The sequence below is a fragment of the Oncorhynchus gorbuscha genome, linkage group LG16 (genome assembly GCF_021184085.1).
Source record: "Oncorhynchus gorbuscha isolate QuinsamMale2020 ecotype Even-year linkage group LG16, OgorEven_v1.0, whole genome shotgun sequence".
NCBI classification, from domain to species: domain Eukaryota; kingdom Metazoa; phylum Chordata; class Actinopteri; order Salmoniformes; family Salmonidae; genus Oncorhynchus; species Oncorhynchus gorbuscha.
Genome location: NC_060188.1, coordinates 15,547,583 through 15,569,017, shown reverse-complemented (window position 1 = coordinate 15,569,017; position 21,435 = coordinate 15,547,583). Strand labels below are relative to the sequence as shown.

The 21,435-nt window shown below is 43.7% G+C and overlaps 1 protein-coding gene across 1 annotated transcript in view; it reads left to right on the top strand.

Moving 5' to 3' along the window:
• The window catches only part of LOC123998997 (transmembrane protein 104-like), a 78,995-nt gene that overhangs the window by 39,410 nt on the left and 18,150 nt on the right, over nucleotides 1-21,435 (top strand). The window contains exon 9 of the mRNA XM_046304301.1: nucleotides 18,086-18,179. Coding sequence (XP_046160257.1) covers nucleotides 18,086-18,179 — 94 coding nt within the window. The remainder of the gene's footprint in view (nucleotides 1-18,085; nucleotides 18,180-21,435) is intronic.

Below are 21,435 nucleotides of genomic sequence, written 5' to 3'. Positions count from 1 at the left end.
CAAAAAGTTCAATTTTGGTTTCATCTGACCAGAGCACCTTCTTCCACATGTTTGGTGTGTCTCCCAGGTGGCTTGTGGCAAACTTTAAACGACACTTTTTATGGATATCTTTAAGAAATGGCTTTCTTCTTGCCACTCTTCCATAAAGGCCAGATTTGTGCAATATACGACTGATTGTTGTCCTATGGACAGAGTCTCCCACCTCAGCTGTAGATCTCTGCAGTTCATCCAGAGTGATCATGGGCCTCTTGCTGCATCTCTGATCAGTCTTCTCCTTGTATGAGCTTAAAGTTTAGAGGGACGGCCAGGTCTTGGTAGATTTGCAGTGGTCTGATACTCCTTCCATTTCAATATTATTGCTTGCACAGTGCTCCTTGGGATGTTTAAAGCTTGGGAAATCTTTTTGTATTCAAATCCGGCTTTAAACTTCTTCAGAACAGTATCTCGGACCTGCCTGGTGTGTTCCTTGTTCTTCATGATGCTCTCTGCGCTTTTAATGGACCTCTGAGACTATCACAGTGCAGGTGCATTTATACGGAGACTTGATTACACACAGGTGGATTGTATTTATCATCATTAGTCATTTAGGTCAACATTAGATCATTCAGAGATCCTCACTGAACTTCTGGAGAGAGTTTGCTGCATTGAAAGTAAAGGGGCTGAATAATTTTGCACGCCCAAATTTTTCAGTTTTTGATTTGTTAAAAAAGTTTGAAATATCCAATAAATGTCATTCCACTTCATGATTGTGTCCCACTTGTTGTTGATTCTTCACAAAAAATACAGTTTTATATCTTTGTTTGAAGCCTGAAATGTGGCAAAAGGTCGCAAAGTTCAAGGGGGCCGAATACTTTCGCAAGGCACTGTACCTCCTCCATGTCCTGTCCCATCCCATCTACATTTACCACCCCCCCTCACCTACACTTACCTCCTCCATGTCCTGTCCTGTACCATCTCATCTACACCTACCCCCCCCCCCCTCACCTACACTTACCACCTCCATGTCCTGTCCCGTCCCATCTACACCTACCCCCCCTCCCACCTACACTTACCTCCTCCATGTCCTGTCCCATCCATCTACACTTACCTCCTCCATGTCCTGTCCCATCCCATCTACACCTACCCCTCACCTACACCTACCTCCTCCATGTCCTGTCCCATCCCATCTACAATGAACATCCCCCTCACCTACACTTACCTCCTCCATGTCCTATCCCATCTAAACTTATCCCCCCCCTCACCTACACTTACCTCCTCCATGTCCCATCCCATCTACACTGAACATCCCCCTCACCTACACTTACCTCTTCCATGTCCTGTCTCATCCCATCTACACTGAACATCCCCCTCACCTACACTTACCTCCTCCATGTCCTGTCCCATCCCATCTACACTGAACCTCACCTACACTTACCTCCTCCATGTCCTGTCCCATCCCATCTACACTTACCCCCCTCACCTACACTTACCTCCTCCATGTCCCATCCCATCTACACTTACCCCCCTCACCTACACTTACCTCCTCCATGTCCTGTCCCATCCCATCTACACTTACCCCCCTCACCTACACTTACCTCCTCCATGTCCCATCCCATCTACACTTACCCCCCCCCCCCCACATACACTTACCTCCTCCAAGTCCTGTCCCATCCCATCTACACTGAACATCCCCCTCACCTACACTTACCTCCTCCATGTCCCATCCCATCTACACTTACCCCCCGTCACCTACACTTACCTCCTCCATGTCCTGTCCCATCCCATCTACACTTAACCCCCTCACCTACACTTACCTCCTCCATGTCCTGTCCCATCCCATCTACACTTACCCCCCCTCACCTACACTTACCTCCTCCATGTCCTGTCCCATCCCATCTACACTTACCTCCTCCATGTCCTGTCCCATCCCATCTACACTTACCCCCCACTCATCTACACTTACCTCCTCCATGTCCTGTCCCATCCCATCTACACTTACCCCCCACCTACACTTACCTCCTCCATGTCCTATCCCATCTACACCTACCCCCTCCCCTCACCTACACTTACCTCCTCCATGTCCTGTCCAATCCACCTACACTTACCCCCCTCACCTACACTTACCTCCTCCATGTCCTGTCCCATCCATCTACACTTACCCCCCTCACCTACACTTACCTCCTCCATGTCCTGTCCTGTCCCATCTCATCTACACCTACCCCCCCCCCCCTCACCTACACTTACCACCTCCATGTCCTGTCCCGTCCCATCTACACCTACCCCCCCTCCCACCTACATTTACCTCCTCCATGTCCTGTCCCATCCATCTACACTTACCTCCTCCATGTCCTGTCCCATCCCATCTACACCTACCCCTCACCTACACCTACCTCCTCCATGTCCTGTCCCATCCCATCTACAATGAACATCCCCCTCACCTACACTTACCTCCTCCATGTCCTATCCCATCTAAACTTATCCCCCCCCTCACCTACACTTACCTCCTCCATGTCCTGTCCCATCCCATCTACACTTACCTCCTCCATATCCTGTCCCATCCCATCTACACTTACCCCCCCCTCACCTACACTTACCTCCTCCATGTCCTGTCCCATCCCATCTACACCTACCCCCTCCCCTCACCTACACTTACCTCCTCCATGTCCTGTCCAATCCACCTACACTTACCCCCCTCACCTACACTTACCTCCTCCATGTCCTGTCCCATCCATCTACACTTACCCCCCCCCCCCCTCACCTACACTTACCTCCTCCATGTCCTGTCCCATCCATCTACACTTACCCCCCCCCCCTCAACTACACTTACCTCCTCCATGTCCTGTCCCATCCATCTACACTAACCCCCCCTCACCTACACTTACCTCCTCCATGTCCTGTCCCATCCATCTACACTAACCCCCCCTCACCTACACTTACCTCCTCCATGTCCTGTCTCATCCCATTCTCTGGCTGCTGCCATCCTTCCTCTCATTACAGTCATCTTTATTTGCGTAGAGACTAGATGGTTGTCTCCTGGGTCATCTACTTAATTAACAATAAAAGTGTCTGTGTTGAGTATATCCCACTTCCACTGAGTGCGAGCTGTGTATGAGAAAGGTGAGTGTTGAGGTGTTTTTTATTATTTTCACACATCTCACAGTGATGGTAGCCATGAGCTAACCGTTAGGCTTATACATCTGGACATCAGCTTGACCTTGGTGAGTGTGAAGCTAATGGAATCAAGATAAAAATGTGTTCCTTGTAGCCTTGTCAAAGTTGCAATTTTCTAATTTAGCATTGTACGGTCATATTTTAGACAGTTATTGAAGCAAGCTCAGTTTTGGGTGTGTACTGGGTGCGTTATTGAGTGTTTGTGGGACAGCTGTAACACGTGAGGTCCAGTGGGAACCCTGTATGTCAGGCTACTTGGGTCCACACACACCTCTGTATAAAGATCCTGTCAGAGACACTGACCCATTCTATCTGACAGGTTTCCAACACATAGTCTCAGCCTGGCTCACTGACTTCCTGAAGCCTCCTCCATAGGTGGACTTTCACACACAAGCCATGTCCACAGAGAGAGACAGTGTTGTTTATTCATCTCTGGTGGTTTTATATCCCTTATTTTGGAAGTGTTCAGTTTCCGCTTGCCTGATAGTGACCTCTGGGCCTGCAGGGCCGGTGATGCATCCACAGTTGATGCAGAGGAGATCTGACATTGATGAGTCTATGGCTGTTCGTCACACAGGGGGATGGCAAGGCTGCTGCTACCACAAGATAAGCTCTCCTTTATACCCAATAAAGCCTCTGTCTCTGTGTGTCTCTCCTACACTCACTGAGGGGAAAATAATGAATGACCCCAGGCCTAACATCCCTTCAAGTCATTTATGTATTTTGTGTTTGTACAGCAGAATTACTTTTTGGGGGATCAAAACAAGTTGTTCGATGCAGTTCTAGTAATGTAATTCTTCTGAAGACTGCAGGAGTTGGGGCTCACACACATCGCACCGAATGTAGATCTAGCATTCGTCTGCAGATCATTGAGCACGCTGTGTTTTAGGGACCTCCGCTGTAGATGTTGGACTGCCTACATTTTTCATGCGATTCTATTTATAATAACATCTTCAACATATCTCAATCATTGTCATGTGGTTTATCAAAATTCTATCTACATGAAAATGATACAACCCTAAAAAAGTCACTTATATTGCCATTTCTAACTATGCAAAAATTGCCTTTATAAAGCCACAAATAAAAACATTGCAGCCTGCAGGTAGAAATATCCAGATAAAAAAAATACATATTTATATCCTTTAAATCACATTGGCTACACATAGCCTGTCTGCAACAAACTTTAAACATGGTATCAACTATTAACTTGGTTCTGGCCCAAAGCTTGCGCTAGTGAACTTGCAACATTGTATAAAATATTCTGGGCCCTCAGTTTGCTGCGCCAGTGAGCTCGGTACAGACACAGCTGTAGGCTAAGAAGCAGTGCTCGACTTGGGCTGGAGCTCACTGGAGCTGAGAGCTGTTCCTCTTATAGAATATTAGCTCAAAATGATTGTGGAGCTCCTGCACCTAAATATAAACCATACCGGAACCTAAGTCCAGCACTGATAAGAAGCGTATTTTCTGACTTTTCCACTGGATCAGGGCATGACATTTTTCCCCACGCTGAGTAGTTATCGAAAGGGAGAGAGCTGGAAAGATTTTTCAAATGCATCGAGGAACTATTGTAATTATCAATGGATGTAAAAACAAACTTTGTTTGCTTTCTGTTTGAGGTGAAGAAAACATCACTTTGAGAAGCTCCACAGGTCATTCATTAGTGGTGGTGTGTTAAGCCAATCAGGAATAATAGCAGATCCCCAAATTGGCATATTTATATTCCTACATTTGTGCACAGGCCAGGTAGCCAATAAGCCTACTTCTATGCGTGTGCATCCTTACTCAACATTGACAGGAGCGCTCCAAACAAAATACAATGACTAAATTGACAGAACCCGTAAATGGAATTAAACAAACCAAGAGTAGCATAGGTTGTGCACTCTGCAAACAATGTGTTCACTTCGACAATGAGAACAGGAAGACTGGAATAATATTGAATGCATTAAATTAAATGACCGCAACCAAAGTAACAAACATTGTAGATGAAAAATGATAGGAATTTACCTTAAATGTACTATTGGTAATATAAAGTTAATTCAGAAACTATTCAGACCCCTTCCCCTTTTTCACATTTTATTATGTTACAGCCTTATTCTGTGGTAAATTAAATTGTTTGGACATGATTTGGAAAGGCACACACCTGTCTATACAAGGTCCCACAGTTGACAGTGCATGGCAAAACAAAAACTAAGCTATGAGGTTAAAGGAATTGGCTGTAGAGCTCCGAGACAGAATTGTGTCGAGGTACAGATCTGGGGAAGGGTACCAAAACATTTCTGCAGCATTGAAGGTCCCCAAGAACACATTGGCCTCCGTCATTCTTAAATGGAAGAATTTTGGAACCACCAAGAAGCTACTCCTCAGTAAAAGGCACATGACAGCCCGCTTGGAGTTTGCCAAAAGGCACATAAAGGACTCTGACCATGAGAAACAAGATTCTCTGGTCTGATGAAACCAAGATTGAACTCTTTGGCCTGAATGCCAAGCTTCACGTCTGGAGGAAATCTAGCACCATCCCAATGGTGAAGCATGGTGGTGGCAGCATCATACTGTGGGGATGTTTTTCAGTGGCAGGTACTGGGGGACTAGTCAGGATTGAGGGAAAGATGAACGGAGCAAAGTACAGAGAGATCCTTTAATGAAAACCTTGAGAGGAACTGCAGAGAGGAATGGGAGGAACTTCCCAAATACAGGTGTGCCAAGCTTGTAGCGTCATACCCATGAACACTCAAGGCTGTAATTGCTGCCAGGTGCTTCAACAAAGTACTGAGTAAAGGGTCTGAATACTTATGTAACTGATATTTCAGGTTTTTATTTTTAATAAATTTGCCAAAATGCTAAAATTATTTTTGCTTTGTCATTATGGGGTATTGTGTGTAGATTGATGAGGGTGAAAAAATGATTTTATCCACTTTAGAATTAGGCTGTAACGTAACAAAGTGGGAAAAGTCTAGGGGTCTGAATACTTTCTGAATGTACTGTATGTAATGGGGAATTGATGTACACTAACAATCAAACGTAAACAATTCGCACAAAATTTTGAATCAATTAATGTGCACAAATTGGCAGGAGAGAGATCGCATTCTGGAGAGGGAAGTGCATTGTGCACCTGGGCGCATGATCAATCAGTCGTCAGCGTTGGCCATGAAGCATTAATGGTGATATGGTCTCAGCAGAAGTCAGGGAATTCATACTTCTTGCCCTCCACGGAGCAGTGCAGAGCTGTTGTCAAGGAAGTGAGTTTGTTTTTATATAGGATGTACCGCCCCCACCTACCATCAACCAATCATGTCAATGCGGAGCTGTACAGAGCCCTCTGCATTGTTAAACAATTTGGGAGGCGCATGGTGAAGGGGTACAGAGCTCGATTTGGCCTCTGCATGCCTCTGGAGGTTCCGCTGTTGCTTCTCACACTCCATATGGAACCACATTTTTGAATCAAGCATACATTGGCTTTTAGTCTAGGCCTCCGCAATCGATTAGTTCACTGAGATGGGCGCAAATTTTCATATATATTTATTTGTTACTTCTCTTCTAAAGCAATCTCTGTCGACCCACAGCTTAACGACCAAACAATCAACCAATATTGGTCGTTCCTGAAAATAGGTGCGCACTCAGTTCGCAAATTAAACACTCTCGGCCAGCAAAAGCTATTGACATGTCTGAGCCCTTAGTTTCAGTTTTGAAGATCGTCTGTATGCAGTTTTACGGTGACGCCAATGGGAAGCGTGCTTCTGATTAGAAAACTTTAGGCCTATCTGAATCAAACTCTGTTGTAACTGAATATCTCCAACATAAAAACAACTATTTTTGCTCGTCAAGAATGCAGGTATGAACTGTCATTTTCTAAATAGAAAATAAAATAATGTTCATGGTGTGAAAAAACTGTACTTGATACATTTGAATTCAAACATTCCCCCTCGCTGCAAATAAAGAATGGTGTTTATGATTTATGCCTCTTAATTAACACTGAATTGAGCCCCCCTTGGTCCATGCAGTAGAAACATCCCAATCCTCCTACACTGTGTGAGTACCCTACTACCCTTGTTGAATATGTGATCATGGATGAGCTTGATACACTTTCGTGACAGTCTGTGGTGTTCCTCTGCACACAGATTAAAATGGAGAGGCCTAATGTTTGTATCCCTAAATCAGTTAATTCAATTTGTCTCAATAAATTGACTGAGGCAAAATATAGCCTTGTTTCTTAATTGCTTTCATTTTTTTTCATTAGAGCAAGGACTGGGTGTTGGTTGTTTAGGAAATTCGGCAAGGCAATCTTTTCTATTTAAGCATCAATTTATTTGATAATTAATTTAGTTTTTTAATTATGGCTGCTTGATAATAATGCATTTTGGTGATTAATGATGCAGCAGGTAGTCTCTCTTTCATCCTGACATACGCAAAGCTTCAGAACGTTTGAGAGTACATGGTGCTACTGCCCCGTAGGCCCTCCTCTTTCCTTCTCATATGTGTTGCCCCTCCTTTTAATCTCACTATCTTCTGCTTTCTCCTCTCATTTCTCTCCTTGTTCCCCTTGCTCTCACCATGTTCAATGAATCAATTGACTTGTTATCACCATCAGTTTGGGTTTATACATCCCTCATGGGCTTTTATGGCCTATTGTATGTACAGTTGAAGTCGGAAGTTTACATACCGTAGCCAATTGCATTTCAACTCAGTTTTCACAATTCCTGACATTTAATCCCGGTAAAAATTCCCCTGTTTTAGGTCAGTTAGGATCACCACTTTATTTTAACTTCTTGGTGACAGGGGGGCAGTATTGAGGAGCTTGGATGAATAAGGTGCCCAGAGTAAACTGCCTGCTACTCTGTCCCAGATGCTAATATATGCATATTATTAGTAGTATTGGATAGAAGACACTCAACCAGGAAGTGGGTAATCTGAGGTTTGTAGTTTTCAACTCTTTGCCATTCCAATATACAGTGTAAATGGGGTCATGTTGCACTCCCTAAGGCTTCCACTAGATGTCAACAGTCTTTAGAATGTTGTTTCAGGCTGCTACTGTGAGGTGGGGGCGAATCAGAGCTGATTGAGCCAGGTGTCTGGCAGATTGCCAAAGGCTCTGAGGCGCAGTCACGAGAGAGTTCGCTCTCGTTCCATTGCTTTTCTACAGACAATGGAATTCTCTGGCTGGAACATTATTGAACGTTTATGATGAAAAACATCGTAAAGATTGATTCTATACTTAGTTTGACAAGTTTATACGGGCTGTAATATAACATTTTGAATTTTTCGTCTGACGGTCGGCTGGACCTGAACGCGCGTTTAGATTTGTTTACCAAACGCGCTAACAAAAGAAGCTATTTGGACATAAATGATGGACATTATCAAACAAATCAAATATTTATCATGGCACTGGGATTCCTGGGAGTGCATTCTGATGAAGATCATCAAAGGTAAGTGAATATTTATAATGCAATTTCCGACTAATTTTGACTACACAATATGGCGAATATCTTTTTGGCTGCACGCTGTGCTCAGATTATTGCATGGTTTGCTTTTTCCTTAAAGTTTTTTAAAAATCTGACACAACAGTTGCATTAAGGAAACGTATATCTATAATTCCATGTATAACACTTGTATTTTCATCAACATTTATAATGAGTATTTCTGTAAATAGATGTGGCTCTGCACAATCACTGCATGTTTTAGAACTACTGAACGTAACACGCCAATGTAAAATGCGATTTCTCTATATAAATATGCACTTTATCGAACAAATCATACATGTATTGTGTAACATGAAGTCCTATGAGTGTCATCTGATGAAGATTATCAAAGATTAGTGATTCATTTGATCTCTATTTGTGATTTTTGTGACCCCTCTCTTTGGTTGGAAAAATGGCTGTGTTTTTCCGTGAGTTTGTGGTGACATACGATAATCGTTTGTGGTGCTTTCGTTGTAAACAAAAAATGAAATCAGACACTGTGGCTGGATTAACAGGAATTTTATCTTTAAAATGATGTAAAATACTTGTATGCTTGAGTCATTTAATTATGAGATTTTTGTTTTGAATTTGGTGCCCTGCACTTTCACTGGCTGTTGGCGAGGTGGGACGCTATCCCAGAGCGGTTAAGAATGTGAAATGTCAGAATAATAGTAGAGATTAATTTACTTGAGCTTTTATTTCTTTCATCACATTCCCAGTGGGTCAGAAGTTTACATGTGATTTTCTGGATTTTTTCTCTCATTTTGTCTGTCATAGTTGAACTGTACCTATGATGAAAATTACAGGCCTCTTCTTTTTAAGTGGGAGAACTTGCACAATTGGTGGCTGACTAAATGCTTTTAAATACATCAGCAAACTTAATGTTGTTGGAGTCATGCCTGGCCGTGCAGTCATGAGTGAACAGGGATCACTGGAGGGGACTGAACACGCACCCCTGAGGGGGCCCCGTGTTGAGGATCAGTGTGGTGGATGTGATTTTACCCACCCTTACCACCTGGGGGTGGCCAGTCAGGAAGTTCAGGATCCAGTTGGGAGATGTTTCGTTCCAGGATCTTTAGCTTAGTTAGTGATGAGCTTTGAGGGCACTATGGTGTTGAACCCTGAGCTGTAGTCAATGAATAGTATTCTCACATAGGTGTTCCTTTTGTCCAGGTGTGGAAGGGCAGTGTGGAGTGCAATAGAGATTGCATCATATGTGGATCTGTTGGTGCGTTATGCACATTGGAGTGGGTCCAGGGTGTCTGGGATGATGGTGTTGTGAACCATAACCAGCCTTTCAAAGCATTTCATGGCTACAGACGTGAGTGCTATGGGTCAGTAGTCATTTAGGCAGGTTAGGTTTCTTAGGCACAGAGGCTATGGTGGTCTGCTTGAAACATGTTAGTATTACAGACTCTTTCAGAAAGAGGTTGAACATGTCGGTGAAGACACTTGCCAGTTGGTCAGCACATGCTCGGAGTTGGGAATAACCCTGTTTTTTTTGTTCTCACATTCTCAGTACATCCTATTGAGACTCATCATCAGTGTCACTTATGAGTTTGAGGGAAAGCAACAGCCTAGCGATGAACAGCCTTGGCAGAGCCCACTTAGATCTCTGAGATCAGTGGGCCCGTGCTGTTAGTAGTGGATCATAGTTTCTGTGTTCGTACCTTCACCTTCACACTCCTGCTGTTGCTGTATAACGTCCATCCACTGAGTGCCAGTGGCCAGCTGGGAGAAACACTGTCGCTTCAGTGTTCATCACACGTTGACCCAGTCTCCCAGCTCACACCCATCAGTCACTACAGGGCTGCAACCACAGACCTGCTCTCACGGGCCTCTGAATAATGGTTCCAGTCGTACAGTCACTCCGAACGGACAAACCCTTTCCCTCTCTGAATCACAGGAAACACTACCAGAGTAGAGATAGTGATGGTTCTGAGAATGGAGTCTGAATATTTAACAATGAATATGCGTTGAGTAGGGTTGAATTTTTTGAAGGCAAATCAATGGACCTGGCGTTTTTATTCAAATATGTGAATGTTTGGTTTGTAGCAGTCGTCCATCTTGTTAGCCTATCCATTCGCTTGTGCACATGCTGATTTTTCCTTTCGAGATGGCAATATCCTGTCAAGCAGTCTTCCATAAATTAATAAACACATTCTAAAAGATGGTACCACGCTCCTCTGTACCTGTATAAATCAGTAGAGCCGCATCCACCCAACCTCTCTTGTTTTCCCTTTTCTTTTGAAGGAAGTTGAAAGGAAACCGGTGACCTCAGTTGAATTGTTATTTAATGTATTTTATCATTTATCCTCATTAGTCAGAAATGAGCCGGAATGGAATCCTATCTCCCCAATCCCCACCCATGTAGGTTTTTCCATGTGAAATCTGTCCGAAATGAAGATTAACATCTGAAACAAATGGCTGGGGATCTTGGGACTGTGGGGATTGGGAATAGTAATCTTTGTTCTGCTGTTTTGATGGTGGGTGGATTACAGTGTTCCAGGCTGCATGACCACGAGCGTAGAGAATTCACCATGAGTGGTCTCTGGCTTCCGGGTTTTCATCCATTAACCTCTTGCTCCTACCTGGCACGCAGGCGTCCCATCTAGAGATCTGGAAATGCAAATGCGCTACGCTAAATGCTAATAGTACTAGTTAAAACTCAAACGTTCATTAAAATACACATGCAGGGTATTGAATTAAAGCTACACTTGTTGTGAATCCAGGCAACAAGTCAGATTTTTAAAATGCTTTTCGGCGAAAGCATGAGAAGCTATTATCTGATAGCATGTAACACCCCAAAAGACCCGCAGGGGACATAAACAAAATAATTAGCATAGTCGGCGCTACACAAACCGCACAAATAAAATATAAAACATTCATTACCTTTGACCATCTTCTTTGTTGGCACTCCTAGATGTCCCATAATCACTATTGGGTCTTTTTTTCGATTAAATCGGTCCATATATAGCCTAGATACCGATCTATGAAGACTGTGTGATAAACGGAAAAAAATAGCATCTTGTAACGTCATTTTTTTAAATTAAAAAAGTCGACGATAAACTTTCACAAAACACTTCGAAATACTTTTGTAATGCAACTTTAGGTATTAGTAAACGTTAATAAGCGATCAAATTAATCACGAGACGAAGTGTTTTCTATAGGGGTCCGTCTGGAAATAATGTCCGTGTATTTCTCAACCAAAATATCCGGTCGGAGATCTGAAGAAAAAGCCTGTCTCTTGTTCGTTTGACCAAGAAACAAAGAATTGGCAAATGACAAGACTGTTGACATCGTGTGGAAGCTGTAGGTACTGCAACCTCAGCCTCATTTAATGTCGTTCGCCCATAACAATGGGTTGAAGTGGCGGATGGATATATTTTTCCACTTTCAGTGATCAGATTTTCCTGCACTTTTCGATGAAACGCACGTTCTGTTATAGTCACAGCCGTGATTTAACCAGTTTTATAAACGTCTGAGTGTTTTCTATCCACACATACTAATCATATGCATATACTATATTCCTGGCCTGAGTAACAGGGCGCTGAAATGTTGCGCGATTTTTAACAGAATGTTCGAAAAAGTAGGGGGTAGGAGTAACAGGTTAACCCCCTCCGCCTCCACCCAAACACCAGAAATAACACAATGGCCAGAATACTAAGCAATATAAATGCAAGATGCCAAACAGCTTTGTAGCAGTCAAGTGATGCAGATTTGAATCCAATCCCTGTAACCAACCTATCCTAGAGCACCAAGACAGCTGTGTGGTGGTTAGTATCTCGCTGACCCCTCTAGAATGAGGTAACCAATATGGTGAATAATTATTCAAATGGGTGCATGGATCAGAGATTTGTTATGTGGGCCAACTGTAATGGTTGAAGTGCCCACGTGAAATACTCACACATGCAGTGATTAACCAGACCAACGGATTGACTCAAAGATGACACAAGCCAAAGCTAATCAAAGGCTGTTGCATAAACACGATTCCCTTACACACACATTTTTCACACAAAATAGTGATTACTTGTTGACATTGATTGTCAGCCACTTTTTCCACCATGATCTTTGGAGAGATTATGGACACCGGCAGATTAAACAAACCAATGATTCGGGTTTTTAAGTTTGATTGATATCAATGAATGTGTAGTTCCCATAACACTACTAGTATATTTCATGATCACACATCATCTCTCAGCTCTATAACCAAACTGAGAGGGCACTTTCAACAAAAGCACCAAACCCAGAAAGTCTTCTTCTCCAGCACTTTGGTGACTCTAGTCCCATGGTGATTGAACTGACAGGTGAGTCATTCCAAGCACTCCAGTGAATGAGCTCACCTCCCCACCATGCACAGGAGGTGGCCTGCTCGGCTGGGGAGCTCATTACTGTAGCCACATGGCTGTCTGGAGTGGGATGGCCTGCTGGAGATACTTACTGTGTGAAGAGGAAGAGAGAGAGAGATGGAAAAGAGAGATTGAGAATGTGAGAGAGGAGGTGGCAGGAGATCTCCAGGCCCTCTGGTCCTGACAGTGGGACATGATGAGAAATGGATGGTGTCCTTTGAGCCTTCTCTTTTTCTGGGTCACCATCAATGTTCCATCATTTCTTTCGGCACTGAGCAAATTTTAGGTCTGCTGAGTACAAACTTGAACCCTGTAGAAATTCTGTGCAACTTCCGGCGCTTTTACTGTGAACACTGGCTGTACCCGCTTTTTAAGTTTTAACAGTGGCCAAGTAGACTACTGTGGCTATTTGATCATAATGCAGGCCCTACAAGAGTGGCCTACCATCAAAAACAATGGAGAAATGCATCCCATAACATTTTAACATGGAAATAGCTATTGAAAGCTGTTCTATGATACAGCCTACAGTAGCAGCGGTGTTCATTGTAAGCCTACATTCCATGAGGCTTTTGAAAACATGCAGGACCTGACATTAACCTGTTTAGCCACTTGTCCTTCAGACAAGGAGGTGACTGAAAATGTAGTTGTATTGTGCTTAATGCAAGAATCCACTTTACAAAATAAAATGTATTATTATCCCCATACATTATTATAACAAATAACCATATAAAACTGTATGCTACCCTCACTATTGGCTTCTTCGCTTGTACAAGCCTGTCTTAAAATACAACCATGCCCCTTCAAGACATAAACAGCTCTTTACCTAACTCGCTTTTCTAAATGGCCAGAAATGTACACGTTTGGGGCAAACAAACTGGTAAAGATGAGTGAAGTTCACCTTTGTGCGTCTCTGTGCAGGCTGGCAATTGTGGGCGGCAGCCCTGGGGAGCTGCGTGTAGGAACATTGGTCACAATCTAAATTAAGGGTCTGTGTGTAGTGCCAGAATTGTGGTTGAAACACTATTTTACTGTGTGTCCACCTGGCAACAAACCACATATTGACTAATTATTATGGCAAAAACAGAACTACACATGTTCTCCTGTCATTGTTATCAGATAGGATATTGTCCCTAGGGGGTCTGTTCGCTTGTCTCTTGCTTCCAGAAGTGCTCTAATGGTCCGTGGAGAGAGTGTGTACCCTTTAGGCCGGGGTAATAGAATAAATCAGTGTTTGTATCCGTCTTCAGCCTGGTCACTTTTGCAGTTTTCATCTCTGACTTATTGTTTATTGCATTTCACTCAAGTGTGTGATTGTGTCAGGTTTGGTGTTGCTCACCGCTGTCTGATATTGAGGCAAGAAATGGCTGATGCTTAAGAATGTCATTGTCGTCAAAAATGAAACACTCCAAGTCATGATTGAGGGTGTCACTCTGCCAGAACAAAATCATCATCACACCGCGAAGAGAGGGAAGGAAAATAATGTTTTCTCCATGACAGGGTTTGTTCTCACTATGGATACTTTTATTGCATAAGTTTGAAACGTAAGCACTCTGGGTCAGGAAAGAACATGCATAGACAAAAATCTATTTCAGTGCAGCGCAGGGAAGAGTGAGATTAACAAATCAGTAGAGCATCTTGAATGTAGAATTAAATGCATCGAAACCAAGTGCCAGTCAATCTTCCTAAGACATTGAACTCTACCTATATTGCCTTTGTTTTCCCCCTTTGTGTACTTGGCAGGGAGTGCTTTGCTTCCTGTGTCTCCTTGACAGTCCTAAATAAGTCCACCTGAGTGCTTGGCTGGCCCGTGGGCACTGACTCCGTCTGCACCAAACCTTATTAATAGCAGAACCGCCTTTCAAATGAAAGATCACTGAACACAGATGGCGCTGAGGGCTAGGGATTTGAAAGGACATGTTTTCACTGTCATTGGTTCTGAGGATGATAATAGCTGGCCCAAAGTGGACTTGAATTGAATCACAGTCCCAACCACTTTATTAGTGATGTTGTCCTCAAGTCTCAGTCAGAAGCCATGAATGAGCCAGCCTTTGATTAGTGAAGACTGATATTATCTCCATGCCATTATAATTTTTCCTGTCACAACAATTATCGTGTGTGTGTGTACACACACAGTTGAAGTCTCAAGATTACATACACCATTAGCCAAATGCATTTAAACTCAGTTTTTCACAATTCCTGAATTCCCTGTCTTAGATCAGTTAGGATCACCACTTTATTTTAAGAATGTGAAATGTCAGAATAATAGTAGAGAGAATGATTTATTTCAGCTTTTATTTCTTTCATCACATTCCCAGTGGGTCAGACATTTACATACACTCAATTAGTATTTGGTAGCGTTGCCTTTAAATTGTTTAACTTGGGTCAAATGTTTCAGGTAGCCTTCCACAAGCTTGGCCCATTCCTCTTGACAGAGCTGGTGTAACTGAGTCAGGTTTGTAGGTCTCGTTGCTCTAAAAACGTCCGTCTACGGCTCTGAATTTGCAGCTTTTATTTGAATGATGTTTCTTTTGGCCTTTTCACTTCATTGTCCCTGTCTCTAGGCTCCTTCTCCGTCCTATAGTAAGATGGTGCAGAGTGTGTAGTTATAGGTTCTGAAGAGAGTGACTTGGAAAGTGTTATCTCCTGCAGCAGTGCCTCTTGTCGCTCTGTTCCTCCGTCTCGCTCTCTCTGCGCACCCCCTGTGCCCTCCTGCTCCTAAGGCCCTGCCAACACTGGGTCTGAGTCACCCTACAGCACATGGCACCTGATGCCCTCTCCCCTCACTCACACTCCCTCTGTTCCTCCCCTCACCCACACTCCCTCTGTTCCTCTCCTCCCCATACTGTACACAAGCCATGCCTCTTGCCTCCAGCCCTGCCCCTCTGCCAGCCTTCCCTTCCGGTCCTGGCTTTGGCATCGCTTGCCAGTGTGATGCCACCCCATTCCCCATCCTATTTGTCATTACCATCACAAAACCTTGTTGGCAAAATTGTTTCTTTCTTCTCTGCTCTCTCCGTCAGAGATGAAAGGCTCTCTCCAACTTTCTGTAAATCAATGCTGGCCTTCACCGACAAAGCCTTATCAAGATACAGCACAGAGCTGTTTTTGCTGTTCGTATTCTTTATCCATTTGAATTGTTTTGTGTTTTTGTGTTGCTTCCTCTGGCTGTTGTGCTGTGGTTAAGTGTAGTCCAGTGTCCTGAGGCCTTATCGTCTGGCTGTGGTGGTGGGAGGTTGTAATTGGTTAGAGGGGGTGATTGATTCATGTGTGATTCATGTGTGGTTCATTTGTGATTCATGTGTGGTGCTAACTGCACAAGAAGGGTGAAATTCATCAGCCACCCCACAGACACTATGTCTCCCCACTCGTATTATATTTTTTTTATAAACAAGATCCATTTTAAAATTATAACTTTGTTTCTTTTCTCTTTCATGAGATAGACAGAAGTTTGCATCATCTTTTGTTTTCTTACTTTTTTGTTTGCTTTAAAAAACATATTTCTTTCATAGCAGACCCACTCAGCTCTCCCCTCCAGCCACATGCGCACTACTGCCTTAACACCAGTCTCATCCACAGAAATATCTCCTCTTCTGTAGAGACCATATGTTGCCTCCAGCGGTGGCAGTGTAAAGGTCCCGTTCTAACATGCTCTTCACGTTCATGGAGAATCTCTGTTTTTATGGATCTTCGTCCGGTCGATCTTGCATCCTTTCGGTTACTAGTCCAACGCTCTTACCACTAGGCTACCTGCCTCCCTATTCTTGAAAAGCACATATTCCCCACCTCTGAGATGGCATATACCATGTCTTCTCAGGCCAAGAGTGGTAACAGTCCATCACTTGGTGGCAGATGGATGGGAGGTATCATCAGGCCTGTGATGGACTGTTGTCTGGCTGGAGGATGAAGTATGACACGTTAGACTGTCTCATACCACAGGTACAGAGACAGAACCAGACACCACTGACCATTCAGCGCTGAAATATGTCTCACTGTCACTCAACCGTTAACGACTTAACCTTCTTTAGGACACTCCACACTTTCCATAATGCCTCCTCCATTACACATTAATGACTATTGCACATTTATGTCTGTCGCTCCAAGATGTAGTCCATTTTCGGGAATTCTGCACTGATTTGTAGCAGTCACCCGTAGCTGGTATTAAGTGCTATTCAGCACTTTCATCTCCTGACACCTGGGATTCACAATTCTCCTCCATAATTCTGGAAATAATAAAGTTTTAAATGAGTCTGGTCCCACCTATCCCACCCTTCCCTGTCGGCTGGTCCTTGGTATTAGCATTCAGCCAGCACTGTACCCTTCCCTGTCCCCAGTGAATGGCCTCCTTGTGCAGGTAGAGGCTGTCTACATTCTCTGTCCTGTCTCACACTTATTTTACCAACACTGACCTCTGTGTCCTGCCCTCACAACCCATGGGCCCACCCTGTAAATACAGCACAGAGTGAGGGTGGAGTTAGGGAGGTTCATGGGAGGGGTCAGAGGTCATTGAGATGGAGAGTGACTGGAGCAGATCGGTTTTCTGAGTGGAACATTTCTCCATCTGTATCTTTCTGTCTTTCTGTCCCCACTTTGGTGTCCTGATTGAGCTCTCACCCCCAGGCCCTGTTAGAGATTATTGTGTCTGACTGTGTGAGTTCTACCCTGCAGGCTCCTCTTCAGATGACATGCCACTGAAGTGACTAGCCTTGAGATCACACGTCACTCAACCTCCGCTATCAGACATGGGATTGTCAGAGAGAATGGGATAGATGGGGAATAGAGAGGGGGGGCTGAAGCCACTGATGATTGCAACTCTCGATAAGACCTGTCTTTGTTATGAGGCAATCGGTACTATGATGGCTTCATAGGATTTCAACTTACATTTTTTATTTTGGGGTTTGGTGTATATTGGGTGGAAAGGGAATAAATAGCCTCATGTTCTCATGAAAACAGAGTTTTATCTCTTTTCATCTTGGGAAAATCCAATTGTACCATTTGTCATTTATTTCCCATGCTGTGGACCTAGAAAAGCATAGATGTGGAAGTATAAACACAACCCAAACACACACTGGTTTGTGAATATGTTGTATAAAGTGATTTCCAATGTGTTTTAAGATGATCTCTCCCTCTCTACAGAGCATCTTCACCTTGATGTTGGGCCCTTTCGTCTTCTTCGATGCCCAGAAGACTAAATACCTCCAGATCCTCACCTCACTCATGCGCTGGATCGGTAAGAGTAACCTATCTTACCTTAAGGTATACAAACACCATAGGCTGATAAAGGTTGCTCTGGACAGACTCAAGGCATGCATCTTCAAATAATCACATTAAATGTGGATCTCAATTTATTTTGTAGGTAGAGCAATTCAAGCTGTGAAATTCCCAGGAACTTTATCGAAACGGTAAATCTGTCATGGGTATTTATTTAGGAAGTGCTTTAATGTGCATTATCTCCAAGTTTGTCTGCATGATGGAGGGTGTGTCATTCCTTCGATTAAATATCACACTCCATTATCCCCGGGTCACGGTCTCATGCCTTCTCCCAGATTGCTCTTTGTCACTGTTGCAAATGTTTAGGAAAAAAACACTTTATTCCACCTGGCTGACATTCTGAACCTTGGTGGGAGCAGTCCTCCTCTTCATCTTCCTCGTTCATTCCTCTTCCCTCTCCTCTCCGTGGCTCCTGTGCCTGGGTCCGTCGATCATACGGCAGTCCCGCTCCGTGTCCTGATTCCCATCTCCTCTCATCCCTCAGCCTGACAGCCCGTCCCAGGCCTGATTGGACCGTCACTCACAGGGCGACGGACGAAAATAAACCGCCCGTCCTGGACCTGCTGTTAAAATCACAACACTACTGAATCATGGTTCTGCCGCCACCCCCGTGTGGGCATACTACTGGCACCCACAACAACACACAGGGCAGACACACACACATGCGCACACACACACACACACTTGCGTGCACATAAACAACACACACTGTCCATTATCTGGCTATCGACAAAGCACCCTGGGATTCTGGCTACACCCCTCCCACTCCCTTTTATATTCCCGCCCTCCCCTGGCTCTACCTTTGATTGATTGGCTGTGTCACCTCTGCAGGCTTCTCTACAGCACCAGCTAATGATTCAAAATGGCCGCAGTGGCAGCTCTTTGTTTCCTTACTGCACCGGTGCCACAGAGCATGGGGATAGATGGCCTGCCTTCAAAGTATAGGGCACTGAAAGCTGAGGTGTTTATGCAGCCATCAAACACAGGGTTGGAGACCATTTTTTAAATCCTATAAGACAACTTATGGGCCCGAAGTTTAGGGGGTACAGACGGATGAAGAAATATGAATGGGCTAGACAGCATGCTTGAGTCCTAAATCTCTATTTTTTTTAGTTTAGGTACATTTCTAATGTTTAGCTCATCTCAGAGGAATTAACAGGAGACCTAACCTAATTGATCAATTCAACCTCTTAGAGCTACCCCCCTACTTTTTTAAATTTCCGCCTGAAGACATACCCAAATCTAACTGCCTGTAGCTCTGGCCCAGAAGCAAGGATATGCATATTATTGGTACCATTTGAAAGAAAACACTCTGAAGTTTGTGTAAATGTGAATTGAATGTAGGAGAATATAACACAATAGATCTGGTTTAGATAATACAATGAAAAAAAACACAAGTTTTTTAAAAACTTAAATTTAAATTTTCTTTAAAATGAACAACATAAAACAAACATTCAGATAGGATGATTGGGACAATTTCAGTGAAAAATAGAGGGCAACAGTACTTGTGCAAAGTTTCAGAATGATAACTTCCATAATGAGTGTGCTACATGACATTTATCAGGAAGTCACCCAGGTGTCCCACACAAGTAGCCCAAATGTACCCAAGTGGCCAAATTGGTGAAGGTATACATTTTGAAACAAATAACTATATACAAAATGCCAAAATGGTATTCTAACACACCCTCCGAAAAATGGAGAGAAGAAATATGAAGAAAAAAATATATACATTTACAAAATAACATGGGTAACTATTTACACACTTTCAATATTTGGAAGACCCTCAGTCCTCTATCAAATCAAATGTATTTATATAGCCCTTCGTACATCAGCTAATATCTCAAAGTGCTGTACAGAAACCCAGCCTAAAACCCCAAACAGCAAGCAATGCAGGTGTAGAAGCACGGTGGCTAGGAAAAACTCCCTAGAAAGGCCAAAACCTAGGAAGAAACCTAGAGAGGAACCAGGCTATGAGGGGTGGCCAGTCCTCTTCTGGCTGTGCCGGGTGGAGATTATAACAGAACATGGCCGAGATTTTCAAACGTTCATAGATGACCAGCAGGGTCAAATAATAATAATCACAGTAGTTGTAGAGGATGCAACAGGACAGCACCTCAAGAGTAAACAGCAGCAAGGCCAGGTGGACTGGGGACAGCAAGGAGTTATCATGCCAGGTAGTCCTGACGCATGGTCCTAGGGCTCTGGTCCTCCGAGAGAGAGAATTAGAGAGAGCATACTTAAATTCACAGGACACAGGATAAGACAGAAGAAGTACTCTAGATATAACAAACTGACCCTAGCCCCCCGACACAAACTACTGCAGCATAAATACTGGAGGCTGAGACAGGAGGGGTCAGGAGACACTGTGGCCCCATCCGATGAGACCCCCGGACAGGGCCAAACAAGAAGAATATAACATCACCCACTTTGCCAAAGCTCTATACAATATTGTTCTGCTGAGGTGTAATAAACAGATATACACTGGGGCAAAAAAAGTATTTAGTCAGCCACCAATTGTGCAAGTTCTCCCACCTAAAAAGATGAGAGGCCTGTAATTTCCATCATAGGTGCACTTCAACTATGACAGAAAAAATGAGGAGAAAAAATCCAGAAAGTCACATTGTAGGATTTTTAATGAATTTATTTGCAAATTATGGTGGAAAATAAGTATTTGGTCACCTACAAACAAGCAAGATTTCCGGCTCTCACAGACCTGTAACTTCTACTTTAAGAGGCTCCTCTGTCCTCCACTCGTTACCTGTATTCATTTACATTTAAGTCATTTAGCAGACGCTCTTATCCAGAGCGACTTACAAATTGGTGCATTCACCTTATGACATCCAGTGGAACAGTCACTTTACAATAGTGCATCTAAATCTTAAAGGGGGGGGGTGAGAAGGATTACTTATCCTATCCTAGGTATTCCTTAAAGAGGTGGGGTTTCAGGTGTCTCCGGAAGGTGGTGATTGACTCCGCTGTCCTGGCGTCGTGAGGGAGTTTGTTCCACCATTGGGGGGCCAGAGCAGCGAACAGTTTTGACTGGGCTGAGCGGGAACTGTACTTCCTCAGTGGTAGGCAGGCGAGCAGGCCAGAGGTGGATGAACGCAGTGCCCTTGTTTGGGTGTAGGGCCTGATCAGAGCCTGGAGGTACTGAGGTGCCGTTCCCCTCACAGCTCCGTAGGCAAGCCCCATGGTCTTGTAGCGGATGCAAGCTT